Here is a 12,624-nt window from a genome sequence, read left to right as displayed (position 1 = left end):
AATGCTCGTCAAACTGGGGGGTCCTTGAAAGTAAAATGGTTGAGAATCACTGCTAGAGCCGTAAAAATCTTCTCTTAGGGGGGTCCCTGGCATATATTTTCAAATGGGGGTCCGCGGGCTAATAAGTGTCAATTTGGGGGTCCTTGACATGAAAAAGTTTGAGAACCACTGCACTATGCTACAGTACAGTATGTCAAATGGAGGCATGTGATAACGGCTGTGTTTTCTGCAGTATCATCGTGGTGACCACGCAGTTTCTGTCTCCGGCGCTGCACAAGAACTTCTCAGAGGCGGACTTTGACTTCAAGGTGGGTGTGAATGATTATTATACTGTACTGTGTATACCTGCACCATCTGGTCTGCTTAGTTTGTTGTGTTTTTCCACGATCGGGGGATCATTGTTATTCAGTAAAGTCAGCTTCCTTCAGTGGTGGAAGAAGTACTCAGATTTAGAAGAAGTAGTAATACCACAGTGTAAAAATGCTTTGTTACAAGTAAAAGTCCTGCCTTCAAAATTTTCAGCACAAAAGTATTAGCATCAACACTTGAAGAAGCAAAAAGTAAAAGTTGCCTACTCATTATGCAGAATGCCCATTTTAGAATGACATACTGTATTTCATGTTATTTATTGAACTATAATCGAGCCTTATTTTATACTTAGGTTATTCGAAAATAGCAGATATTAGTTGTAAGCTTGTAGATGTGCTATTTTATAAAACAATATTCATGATTTTTTATCTCTAAATCTGCAAAGTACTGTAACTAGTAACTTAAGCTGTCAAAAAGGAGTAAAAAGTACATTTGCCTCTTAGTTTAAAGGGATAGTTCACCCCTAAAAATACTTTTTTTCTATCGATTACACACCCCATGAAACCTTGAATTCATGGAGATTGTTTTGTTTTTGTCGATTTCCTAAGCCAATAATTTGATGACTGGCAGCGGCTCCAGTAGGAGACACAAAGTGTCAACTTTGAGTCTCCTACTGCAGACATTAGCATTTTCCCGCCGTCCTCAAATTATTGGCTTAGGAAATCGACAAAAACAAAACAACTTCCATGAATTCAAGGCTTCGTGGGGTGTAGTGTGTAATTGATAGAGAATAAGTATTTTTTTGGGTGAACTATCCCTTTAAGTAAGTGTACTTAGTTACTTTGAATCACTGTTTTTTTTTTGAGGGGCACGGTGGCGCAGTCGGTAGCGCTGTTGCCTCACAGCTAGAAGGTCCTGGGTTCGATTCCCGCCGGGGACGCTGTGGGCGCTGGGGGCGTGTTGTCTCCTCCGCGTCATCAGCGCCCATACCCTAGGTGGTGTTGGCGAAAGGGCCTACTCTGTGTGGAGTTTGCATGTTCTCCCCGTGTCTCCTAGGGTAGTTAATACCCTCACAAAAACATGTAGTAATCCTGGTTGCTATACTGCCTCCCCCTGGTCAGCCGGGGCGCCTGATGGAGGGGAAGGGAACTTGTTGGAATAACGTGTTCCTTCCACGCGCTTCGTCCAACCAGGGAAACTCCCCCCTGTCAGTTGACAAGAAGGTCAGTTGGCTCTCATGCATTGAAGGAGGCATGAGCTCGGCCCTGGCCTCCCTAGGCTGGTGGGGGGAGTGTAGTGCCCAGGATCACTTAGCAAATTGGCACCGGGTAAAAAAGGGGTTACAAAATCGAGGGATAAAAACATTTAAATCACTGGTTTTGTGTGTGTGTGTGTGTGTGTGTGTGTGTGTGTGTGTGTGTGTGTGTGTGTGTGTTGCGTGGCCAGGTGTGGAACTCATTCTTCAGTCTCACGGTGTTGTACATCAACCAGCCCAGTCTGCAGCTGGAGCCTCTGAGCCAAGCCAAGAGGAAGAAAGTCCTTGAGAAGTACGTCCTCCATTGCTCTCGCTGTTTGTACTTAGAGAGGCTCTGAGGTCGTGGGCTGAATTTGGTTGGTTGAATAAATAACTTTCTGGATCGTTGCGCTCGCCGTTCAGGGGCAGTGGTGGCTCCAGAGGTAGAGTGGTTTGCAGTGGTGGAAAAAGTACTCACATTGTGTACTTAAGTAAAAGTATCAATGCTGCACTGTAGAAATACTCTGTTACGAGTAAAAGTCCAAAAGTATTGGCATCAAAATGTAATTAAAGTACCAAAAGTAAAAGTACTCATTATGCTGAATGTCTATAGGGCTGAAGTGGTTAACACATCGACCGCCAGAGGTTAATCTCATAATGTACTCACCAGTGCCAAGGTGTTATTGTTGTTTTTTTGTTTTTTTCATGTCGCCATAGATCATGTTAAAATCCTTAAGATTGAGCCGTACACGGTCTGTTTACTTCGGCGACATCTCACTGTATCTCCCAGTGAAAACCACGTGTCAAACGGGGCATCCATGTTGTAGTTAGAGCGGATTACGTTAAACAGTGATATGCGAGGAGAAAAAACTACAGGAAGAGAATTGAGTTTCAGTTTCGTCTGTAGAACGAGGGCGGACGTGATCGTCAAAACCGGATCCCAAATAATTCTGTTTCCGGTCATCAAACCGGAAACGGAAGTGGATCAAAAAAATTCCGAAAGTGCACCTGGAAATTTTTAGCGCGAAAAGACCGTGGACCGTAGGGCTACGGTCTCGGCGCTTAACAGTTGGATTTAACGGACCGTAGGACTACGTTCTTGGCGGTTAATGTGTTAATGTATGTTTTGTAATAAAAATAAAAATCTACAAAGTAACTAGTAACTAAAGTTTTCAAATAATTGTAGTGGAGTAAAAGTTCAATATTTGCCTCTGAGATGTATTGGAGTAGAAGTAAAAGTACTGAAAATCTGAATCAACATAGCAATGTTTACTACAATTTGGGAATATAGAGCTATTGTAACACGTATTTTAACAAAACAAATATCACTTACACAACCCTTTAATTTGTAACTCAGAGAGTATACAAATGTAACCAAATGGACCCGCATTTGTATACTCTTAAATGAACACTGAGAATTTTACAGTTTGATAGCTATATATCTAAATTCCTGGTGTGAAATGTACACAGCCTAATGGAACGTTGCCATTTGTTTTCTTTTTCTTTGCAGATATGGAGACATGAGAGTAATGATGGCCTATGAGCTGTTTAGCATGTGGCAGAAACTAGGTGAGATCATCCTTCTCTCTCCACACACACACACACACACACACACACACACACACACACACACACACACACACACACACACACACACACACACACACACACACACACACACACACACACACACATACAAAGTGTGTGTTTTAGTTTTAGCTAACTGTAATAACACTGGTCCATACTTGGTCCCATCATTTCCCACCTCTTCACCTACAAGCTCACAATGTGTCGCATTGCGACACGTTGTGAGCTTGTAGATCTGCTATTTTAACAGAATGCGTCACCTATTATGACCAGAATAGCGATGCTAGTGTTATTATAGTGCTTAATAATGACTAGATATACTGTACTAGGTTATGACAATGTATAATGATGTTTGCGTACTTGTAGTGGTTAATGACGTTACTAGTTTATAACATGTACAATGGTGTGCGTGTGCGCGCGTGTGTGTGTGTGTGCATGTGCGTGTGCGTGTGCGTGTGTGTGCGTGTGTGTGTGCGTGTGCGTGCTTGTGTGTGTGTGTGTCCGTCCATCCAGGGGAGAACAAGCCTCACTTCATCCCAGGGATGATGGGTCCATTCCTGGGCGTCACGCTGGTCCCTCAGACCGAGGTCAGGAACATCATGATCCCCATCTTCCACGACATGATGAACTGGGAGCAGAGGAAGAACGGGAACTTCAAACAGGTTCACTGTGTTCTGTTATTATGGATCTAAATCAGAGTAGTGCAATATCAGAGTTGAAATAAAGCATTTGGAAATAAAGCAGCATACAGTGGTAGCCCTTGAATAGGAATATGTTATTAGAAAAGACATTTTACAATGCTGTGATTGCTGCTGATATTGTGTCTATAAACGTAGTTTAAAACCTACGGAAAAGCATTTCCAGTCACATTTGTAAATGGAAGCCAAAAAAAACTAATTTGCAACCTGTAAAGTGAACTGATCCCAGGCAGTCTAGCATGCGCTGTTGCACACCACAGACAACATTGACGTTGCGGCTTGCGAGTGAACGAAACCTCTCCGTGGAGTAAATAAACACCACAAACACCACGGAAGGTTATAATATGGTCTTTTAACAGCATTTCCTCCCCCTCTTCTTCCCGGTACGGCGTACCGGCGCTGAATCTTTTTAACGGAACGCTGTACCGGCCCGTTCCCGGCCCACTTTCACCCCTGGTGACCCCACCCAACAGTTGGGAGAACCTCTGATGTAAATAATACATTCTACATCCTGTGGGACATCAGGCTGTAAAAATGGTGCACGGACGAGGATCCAATTTACTCCCACATAATGTACCCATCATTTACTAATTGTGTGTGTGTGTGTGTGTGTGTGTGTGTGTGTGTGTGTGTGTGTGTGTGTGTGTGTGTGTGTGTGTGTGTGTGTGTGTGTGTGTGTGTGTGTGTGTGTGTGTGTGTGTGTGTGTGTGTGTGTGTGTGTGTGTGTGTGTGTGCATAGGTGGAAGCAGAGCTGATGGACAAGCTGGACAGCATGGTGTCTGATGGGAAAGGAGATGACAACCACAGAGAGCTCTTCAGTCTGCTGTAAGCCAGTGTTGATTTTGACAGCAATTCTTGATTCAGTTTTAGTCATAGTGTTTTGAATCAAATTCCATTTAGTTTTAGTCATATTTTAGTCATCTGAAATGTTTTACTGTTAGTCTAGTTTTAGTCGACTAAATATCATAAGATTATAGTCGACTAAAAACTACAGTTGATTTAATCGACTAAAATGTATTTTGGCGGTGCCTTGATGGTTTCGTAATGGCTGATTTTACACTAAGTTGCATGCTGAAAATAGCAGATCTACAAGCTCACAACGCGTCGCAACGCGTCGCGACACGTTGTGAGCTTGTAGATCTGCTATTTTCAGAGCGCAACACACGAGCGCAACCAAACATAAATGGATCCAGTAGAACTAAAAGACAAGTCATTTTATGGATCTCTTCTCCACTCGTCCCTCACTAACATTTCAGTCTAGTTTTTATTTGTTGACAAAATTGTCAATATATTTCATAGTTTTAGTCATCATAGCTTAGTTTTTATCTAGTTTTTATTTAGTTTTCGTCAGTGAAAAAAAGCAGTCGACGAAATCTTTCGTTATAGTTTTAGTCGACGAAATAAACACTGCTGTAAGCACCCAGTGCCCTTGACCAAGACCCTGGCATTACAACTAGCGTTGGTCCCCGGGCGGCTGCACAGTGGCTGCTCACTGCTCCCTAAGTAGTTAGGATGGGTCAGAATGCAGCCGACACATTTCCCCCAAGGGGATATAAATAAAGTACAGCTAATTAGTACAGCCATTAGATCACTGTCACTTCAGATAAGTCTGCTCCTGAGGGCTGAACACAGTGTTTTCTACCGTTAAGCTAAACATCCTCTGTGTCTGTGTCTTTCCCCCTCAGGACACAGCTGTTTGGCCCTTACCCCAGGTGAGACATAGTGCTGTCACAGCCAAAACAATTACTGTCTTTTATATCATGTCTTTGCTGTTGGGTGGAAACCTTGTATCTCTATTTCATATTTTTATGTTTTTTTTCCCATACATCAATGCTCTACTTCAAGGGTCTAGGGGGTCCTCAGAGTTACTACAGGGGCGCCGTCAAATCTTTGTGTGATATGATTTTTCTTTTTTACATTAGCCACTTGAACCATAGCATCCCTATTCTGGGGAGAACTTCAGCCAAAAATAGCAGATCTACAAGCTCACAACGCCTCACGCTGCGAGGCGTTGTGAGCTTGTAGATCTGCTATTTTTGGCACAGAGGTTAAGGTGTCGAGAAAAATAGAGCAGAACAAGTAAACAAAAAAAGTCTGAAACACAATTTTATACAATATAGAGGGGGTCCCTGCTTCATCTCTCTCTCAGCTAGGGGGTCCTTGGCCTGAAAAGGTTGAAGACCCCTGCTCTTCTTTGTCACACAAAAGTAGTGAGCTATAGCTATTTCCGCTATAATTTAAAGATTTTGAAAGTGGAAGTGGTTAAGTCTGTCTGTGAAAAGAAGAGCTTGTGACCAATAACTGCATGATCCATTGAAACACAGGTTATGTTTTTCCATTTCCTGAAAAGTAACGGTTTTGGACATAATTTAAGGTTTCCACCCCGCAGCGACAATATCTGCTGATATTACTCTCTTCAAGTGATATTTGTCTCCGCCAGGCCGAAAGGCATGGCGAGAGAGTATGTTTTACCCTCCGTCCGTCCGTCCGTCCGTCCGTCGGTGTGTGTGTGTGTGTGTGTGTGTGTGTGTGTGTGTGTGTGTGTGTGTGTGTGTGTGTGTGTGTGTGTGTGTGTGTGTGTGTGTGTGTGTGTGTGTGTGTGTGTGTGTGTGTGTGTGTGTGTGTGTGTGTGTGTGTGTGTGTGTGTGTGTGTGTGTGTCCTGTCCGTGTGTTACCAGCTAATCTCTGGCACCGTTGGCCCGGTCGCTGCGAAACTTTGCACACACACTCCCTGGATGCCAATTCAGAAACTCTGCCACAAATCTTTCACACCGGCCTGTTACAGCGCCACCTGGAGGCCGATTTGTGCAAAACCATTTTTTTTACATTACTCCTACAGATTTTATCTAAACGTCATGCAAATCGGTACACAGTATCACTATAGTCATGTGATCAACACGGATCTGTCCGATTTTCCATATTCCATCCTCATTGGCTAAGGTTCGCTTCCAAAATTTGCAGGATTGGTCCGTTTTGAACAAAATGCCTTAAATCATGAACGCAGCTTGCGATTTCCGTGAAATCTCACAAACAAATTCCCACTAGGCCAAGGAAGAAATGGCACCCTTTTTCACATTGGCCTGTTATAGCGCCACCAGCAGGTCTAATTTAGCAAAACAAGTTTTTAGAACAAAATGCCTCAAATCATGAATGCAGTCCGATTGCCGTGAACGACCTAAGAATAAATGGCACCCTTTTCACATTGGCCTATTATAGCGCCACCTGGAGGCCACAATAACGTACCTGACCTGGCGGAGACCTGTGCTCCGAGGAGCACTTTTTCTAGTTACTACTTTGTTTTCTCTTCCTTCGTAGCCTGCTGGAGAAGATTGAACAAGAAACGTGGAGAGAAACAGGAAGATCGTTTGTCACGTCAGTAACGCGGCTCATGGAGCGATTACTAGATTACAGGTACAGCTCAGCCATGTGCCATTTCTATTTTATTTTCACTGCTGGAGATTAGATTAGAGATAGCAGCACATAACCAGTCTCCAGTGGTGGAAATGTAGAAATTATACTGTTTTACTCAAGTAATTTTACTTGTAGTGGAGTACACTGCAGTATTGGTACTGCAGTGTAGTAAGTAAAAAATTTGAGTACTTTTTCCACCACTGTAAATCGTCTAGCCCTTAGAATAGATCATCTCAATTATCTTGAATCATTAGTCACAGAACATTAAGACAAATATGTGTTTTTTTTTCTATGTCCAGGGACTGCATGAAAGGAGATGAGATGGAGAACAAGAAAATCGGCGGATCCACCCACCTCATGGTGAGACATACATTCATTTAAGTAAACAGACAGTGTATTTGTCCACACATGGGATTGGACTGTATAACACATACCAATCCTTTTGTTTTAACCACAGAACTTCTACAAGTCTGAGATCAACAAGGAGGACATGTACATCCGCTACATCCACAAGCTGTGTGACCTGCACCTGCAAGCTGAAGACTTCACAGGTAACTTCAATCATTAACCCTTTAAAACCGGGAACGCATCTGTGTCATTTTAGATTTATTTGGCTATTAAACAAATAGCAGATATGCAGTTTTTTCGTGAACCTTTTGTGCAAATCTTAATATATATATATATATATATATTTTTTAAGCAGCTATCTAAAATGACACAGATGCTTTCCCGGTCTTATAATGGATTAACACTCATTACATGCTGTAACTAATTACATAATGAGTGAATGTAATTTAGATACCAAGTAATTTAAATAGATGCTAGTTTCATTGTTTACCTGGCATCTTACAGTTTCAATGTACAGAATGTTATTTAGATATATATATTATAGACAGATGCTAGGTTTATTGTTCACCTGGTATCCTATAGTTTCAATATACAGATTGTTATTTCGATACATTATATTGTTTAGACTGATGCTAGGTTCTTGGTTTACCTGGGATCCTAGTTTACTGAGGCACTACACTGTCTCTCTGCGTTCTATGGATGTGTTGCTTACTGTAAGTCACTCTGGATAAGTCTGTTAAATGCCTTAACTCATTAGCTTCATTAACTCATGACTTCGTGCCACGCTGCAAGATTTTACATCTGCTGTTTTTGAAAAATCTTGAAAGTGTTTTGTTTTTTTTAAAACATAAATCTTCTCTTATGGGGTTCCTGGCGCACAACGTTTTCAGATGGGGGGTCCGCGGCCAAATATATGTCAATTTGGGGGCTCCTTGGCACGAAAAGGTTTGAAAACCGCGTAGACAGATGAATGGCCACGAATGTTATTTCAGATTTTGACCTTTGACCTTTTGGTATTTTATTTAACCCCTCGTCGTCCCCCGTGGTCCAGAGGCGGCGTTCACACTGCTGCTGTACTGGGAGCTGCTGCAGTGGGAGGACCGGCCGCTCAGGGACTTCCTCCACTACCCCGCCCAGACGGAGTGGCAACGCAAGGAGAACCTCAGCCGCAAGATCCTCCACTACTTCAACAAGGGCAAGGCAAGTGCCTTTATGTATCAGGGGCTCAGCAAGTTAATTGGACTAATTGACAGTTAACACTAATTGACGCTAATCCACTATGGCATTGGCAACGTGAGTCCAGCGGCCCATTGTTGCGAAGTATAACCGGTGGTGTAAAGTAACTAAGTACATTTAGTCAAGTACTGTACTACTCCAATACATCTCGGAGGGAAATATTGTACTTTTACTCCACTACAATTATTTGAAAGCTTTAGTTACTTTGCAGATATAAATTATTATATTATAAAACATACATTAACCACTTTAGCCCTATTTTATACCTAGGCTATTTGAAAATAGCTGATCTACAAACTCACAATGCGTCACATCGCGACACATATCTGGCTCTGCTACAAAGAATAAACTAGCCATGTGTGCATGCATGTCATACCCACGGTGGAGCTCTTTGCACTGAAACAAACAGTATAAATTCAGACGTGCAGCTTTGTGTCTGTACGACACAAACAGACAGACGAGCAAACGTTGGATCAGATGTCTGCGGAAATGTGATTAGCCTCAGCCCCTGAATCACTCCTCTTCCAGTTGTTATCCATCTGCCAAATGTAATTACTTGACAAGCCTGCGAGCTTCTGAGAGGAGTATGGCCTCTGGACGTGTGTGTGTGTGTGTGTGTGTGTGTGTGTGTGTGTCTGTGTGTGTGTCTGTAACCAGAGTAATGGCTGTGCTGTTTTCTTTACCCGTTGTCATCACTTCTTCTTCCCATCCGCCATCGCCACCTCTTCAACACAACGCACAACTCTTCCCTAATGCTCTATATGTCATTGTTGCAGTGTTGGGAATATGGAATCTCACTGTGCAGAGAGCTGGCCTTCCAATACGAGACCTTATACGATTACCAGAGTCTCAGCTGGATTCGGGTGAGTGCCGCAACACTTCCTGTTTCCTGTCCAACCCTTTATATTAACAGATTGTGTCTGCCAGAAGTTTGTAATATCCATATATACATGCTCTGACTTGCGCCGACTTAAGCGAACATTTGTAACTCAAACTTTTGCTTCTGGGGGTCCCTGGAACAATATATTTTGAGATGGGGGTCCACATTTCGGGGGTCCTTGACATGGAAAAGTTTGAGTTTCCAAAAAACAGTTAGAAGACATTTGTAGAATCCCCAGAAGCAAAGATTTGAGTTAAAAGATCGCTTTAAAAACATATTCAAAATAGCAGATCTACAAGTGCCGCGCTACGAGCTTGTAGATCTGCTATTTTTGAATAGCCAAAGTATAAAATAATGGTTATAGCTAAAATCTAAAATGACACAGATCCGTTCCCGGTCATGAATAAATATCCTTTCAGCCTAATGTTTCTCAACCTCAACCTGGAGGTTCGACGCAGGTCGACCTGCCAGTAGAGACTTGATGCACTCAGACATGATGTACTGTACGTACAGCTACAGTAGTATTCACTGATGTGTGTGTGTGTGTGTGTGTGTGTGTGTGTGTGTGTGTGTGTGTGTGTGTGTGTGTGTGTGTGTGTGTGTGTGTGTGTGTGTGTGTGTGTGTGTGTGTGTGTGTGTGTGTGTGTGTGTGTGTGTGTGTGTGTCAGAAAATGGAGGCGGCATACTATGACAACATCATCGAACAGCAGAGGATCGAACCGGAGTTCTTCAGGATGGGCTTCTACGGCAGGAAGTTTCCATTCTTCCTCAGGGTAAAACTCACACACAGCTACATCCATGCACTTACAACACTTGTTTTATATGTTTAACAACTTATAACAAACGCACTTTATAACCAACTCAGTGGCCTTGTGGTGGTTAGAGTGCCCGTCCAGAGATTGGGTGGTCAGGATTCGATCCCCCGGCCGGGTCATACCAAAACGCTATAAAAATGGGACCCAATGCCCCCCTGCTTGGCACTCAGAATTAAATACTCACCCAAAAAAATACTTATTTTCCATCAATTACACACCCCATGATGCATTGAATTCATGGCGATTTTTTTTGTTTTTGTCGCATTCCTAAGCCAATAATTTGATGACCGGCGGCGACTCCGGTAGGAGACACAAAGAGTCTCCTCAAAGAGTCTCCATTGAGTGTCTTACCGGATACATCAGCATCTTTCCGCTGGTAATCAAATTATTGGCTCAGGAATGCGACAAAAAAAAAAAAAAACTCTGTGAATTTAATGCTTCATGGTGTGTGTAATCGGAGTCTTTTTTTTTGGGTGAACTACTCCTTTAAAAGTTGGATTAAGGGGTAAGTCCCAGCGTCATACTAGCGTCATATCCAGGGGGTGTACTTGTACACCAAGCTGCCTCACACTACAGGAACAGGAGATAGGCTCCTGCCCCTGTGGGCCTCATGGCTCGGCAAGGCTTTCTTACTTACTACTTTATAACTGACTAAGTTATGTTAGTTATAATGTGCTGTTCAACTGAGCTTAAAATGCATTATGACCAGCATGTATAATACTGCATAAACCTTTTTATAAATTGTTATGCATAATTATAAACACCAGTAGACCATACCCGTGGGGGGATATGCGCACATGATTTGGCAACCCGGGAGGCAGCGAACACAAAAACGCTAATAAACAGCTGACATTTGGGGAAAGCGAAAAACTATGGAATCAGAATAGACTCATATCTGTATCCGTAAAAACAGATTTGTACTCGTAGAGGCAATTCGTAAAACAAACAGTCTGTAAGTGTGAATCAGATTTGTACTTGTTAAGTGCAATTGGTAACTCTTATTGTCAGATTTGTAACTCAAATATCAACATTTGTAACTTGTGTATCAACATTTGTGTGCCAACTTATTCACCTGTTTCCTAGGCTGTGTTTTCCACTTCCTGTCGATTTCATTGGATATCATTGGTCATCTGACCAGTTTCATTGGATTTCATTGGATCAAATCGACAGGAAGTGGAAAACACACAGCCTAGGAAACAGGTGAATACATTTTAGACGATTTATTTGTGACTTTCCACCAATTTGTGTGAGTAATTATGAGACTCTTTTACCTTGCTGTTAGTCATATGATTCGTAACGTGTAAAATATATAAATATCATTTGTAACTCAAATATCAACATAGTTCACCCCCCCCCCCCCAAAAAAGATTCTATCGATTAGTCACCCCATGGAGACTTGAATTCATGGATATTTTTTTGTTTTTGTCGCATTCCTAAGCCAATAATTTGATGACCAGCGGACTAGTAGGCAGCAGTTCCGGTAGGAGACACAAAGGACTCTTTGTGTCTCCTACCGGAACTGCTGCCGGTCATCAAATTATTGGCTTAGGAATGCAACAAAAATGTAAAAAATATCCATGAATTCAAGTCTCCATGGGGTGACTAATCGATAGGAAAAAAATCATTTTCGGGGTGAACTATCCCTTTAATTGGTTCAAATATAGTCTCACGAAGTGACTTGCCACCCCTGGTCTCTGACACATGTATCAGTATTGTGGTTGTGCAGACTGTGCGTTCTCCAGGGCTCCTGCATGCTCTCAGCAGTAGACAAGGTCACTTTATCTCCAAGAGACAGAATGAGGGTGTGGAGCTGATGTTGTGTGGAGCTGAAGTACTGCCTGGCTGGTCCATGCACGTGAAGTTCACTGTGTGTGTGGAATTTACTGCTGTTGTCAGCTGTACGAGGCGCACGGGTGTCATCGCATACAGTACGCAAGAGCCTTGTGCTCGCATGCTGTAAAATAGGAATAGAGTATTTTTCCGCAATACAATACTATATTTTTTATAGTTTGGCATATCCACGTATGTTCATAGTATATTAGTTCAGTTAGACACTTCAGCTCAGGATGAACTAATAACCATTTATTGTAATGCTATTTCATTCAG

General features: G+C 42.4%; 1 protein-coding gene across 1 annotated transcript in view; it reads left to right on the top strand.

The window, feature by feature from the left end:
- Positions 1-12,624, top strand: part of LOC308097460 (dedicator of cytokinesis protein 3-like) — a gene marked incomplete at both ends in the record, with an annotated part of 143,086 nt that overhangs the window by 112,978 nt on the left and 17,484 nt on the right. Inside the window, 12 exon segments of the mRNA XM_080445219.1 lie at positions 233-308; positions 1,756-1,856; positions 3,054-3,112; positions 3,644-3,792; positions 4,568-4,653; positions 5,514-5,540; positions 7,144-7,239; positions 7,539-7,599; positions 7,697-7,790; positions 8,639-8,787; positions 9,600-9,686; positions 10,372-10,476. Of these exon segments, the coding sequence (XP_080301345.1) occupies positions 233-308; positions 1,756-1,856; positions 3,054-3,112; positions 3,644-3,792; positions 4,568-4,653; positions 5,514-5,540; positions 7,144-7,239; positions 7,539-7,599; positions 7,697-7,790; positions 8,639-8,787; positions 9,600-9,686; positions 10,372-10,476 (1,090 nt within the window).

This window comes from Gymnoscopelus braueri, assembly GCF_963280865.1.
Source record: "Gymnoscopelus braueri genome assembly, chromosome: 12".
In the NCBI taxonomy this organism is placed as follows: domain Eukaryota; kingdom Metazoa; phylum Chordata; class Actinopteri; order Myctophiformes; family Myctophidae; genus Gymnoscopelus; species Gymnoscopelus braueri.
Note: the sequence above shows the minus strand (reverse complement) of the source record. Positions and strands in the feature narration are given on the sequence as shown.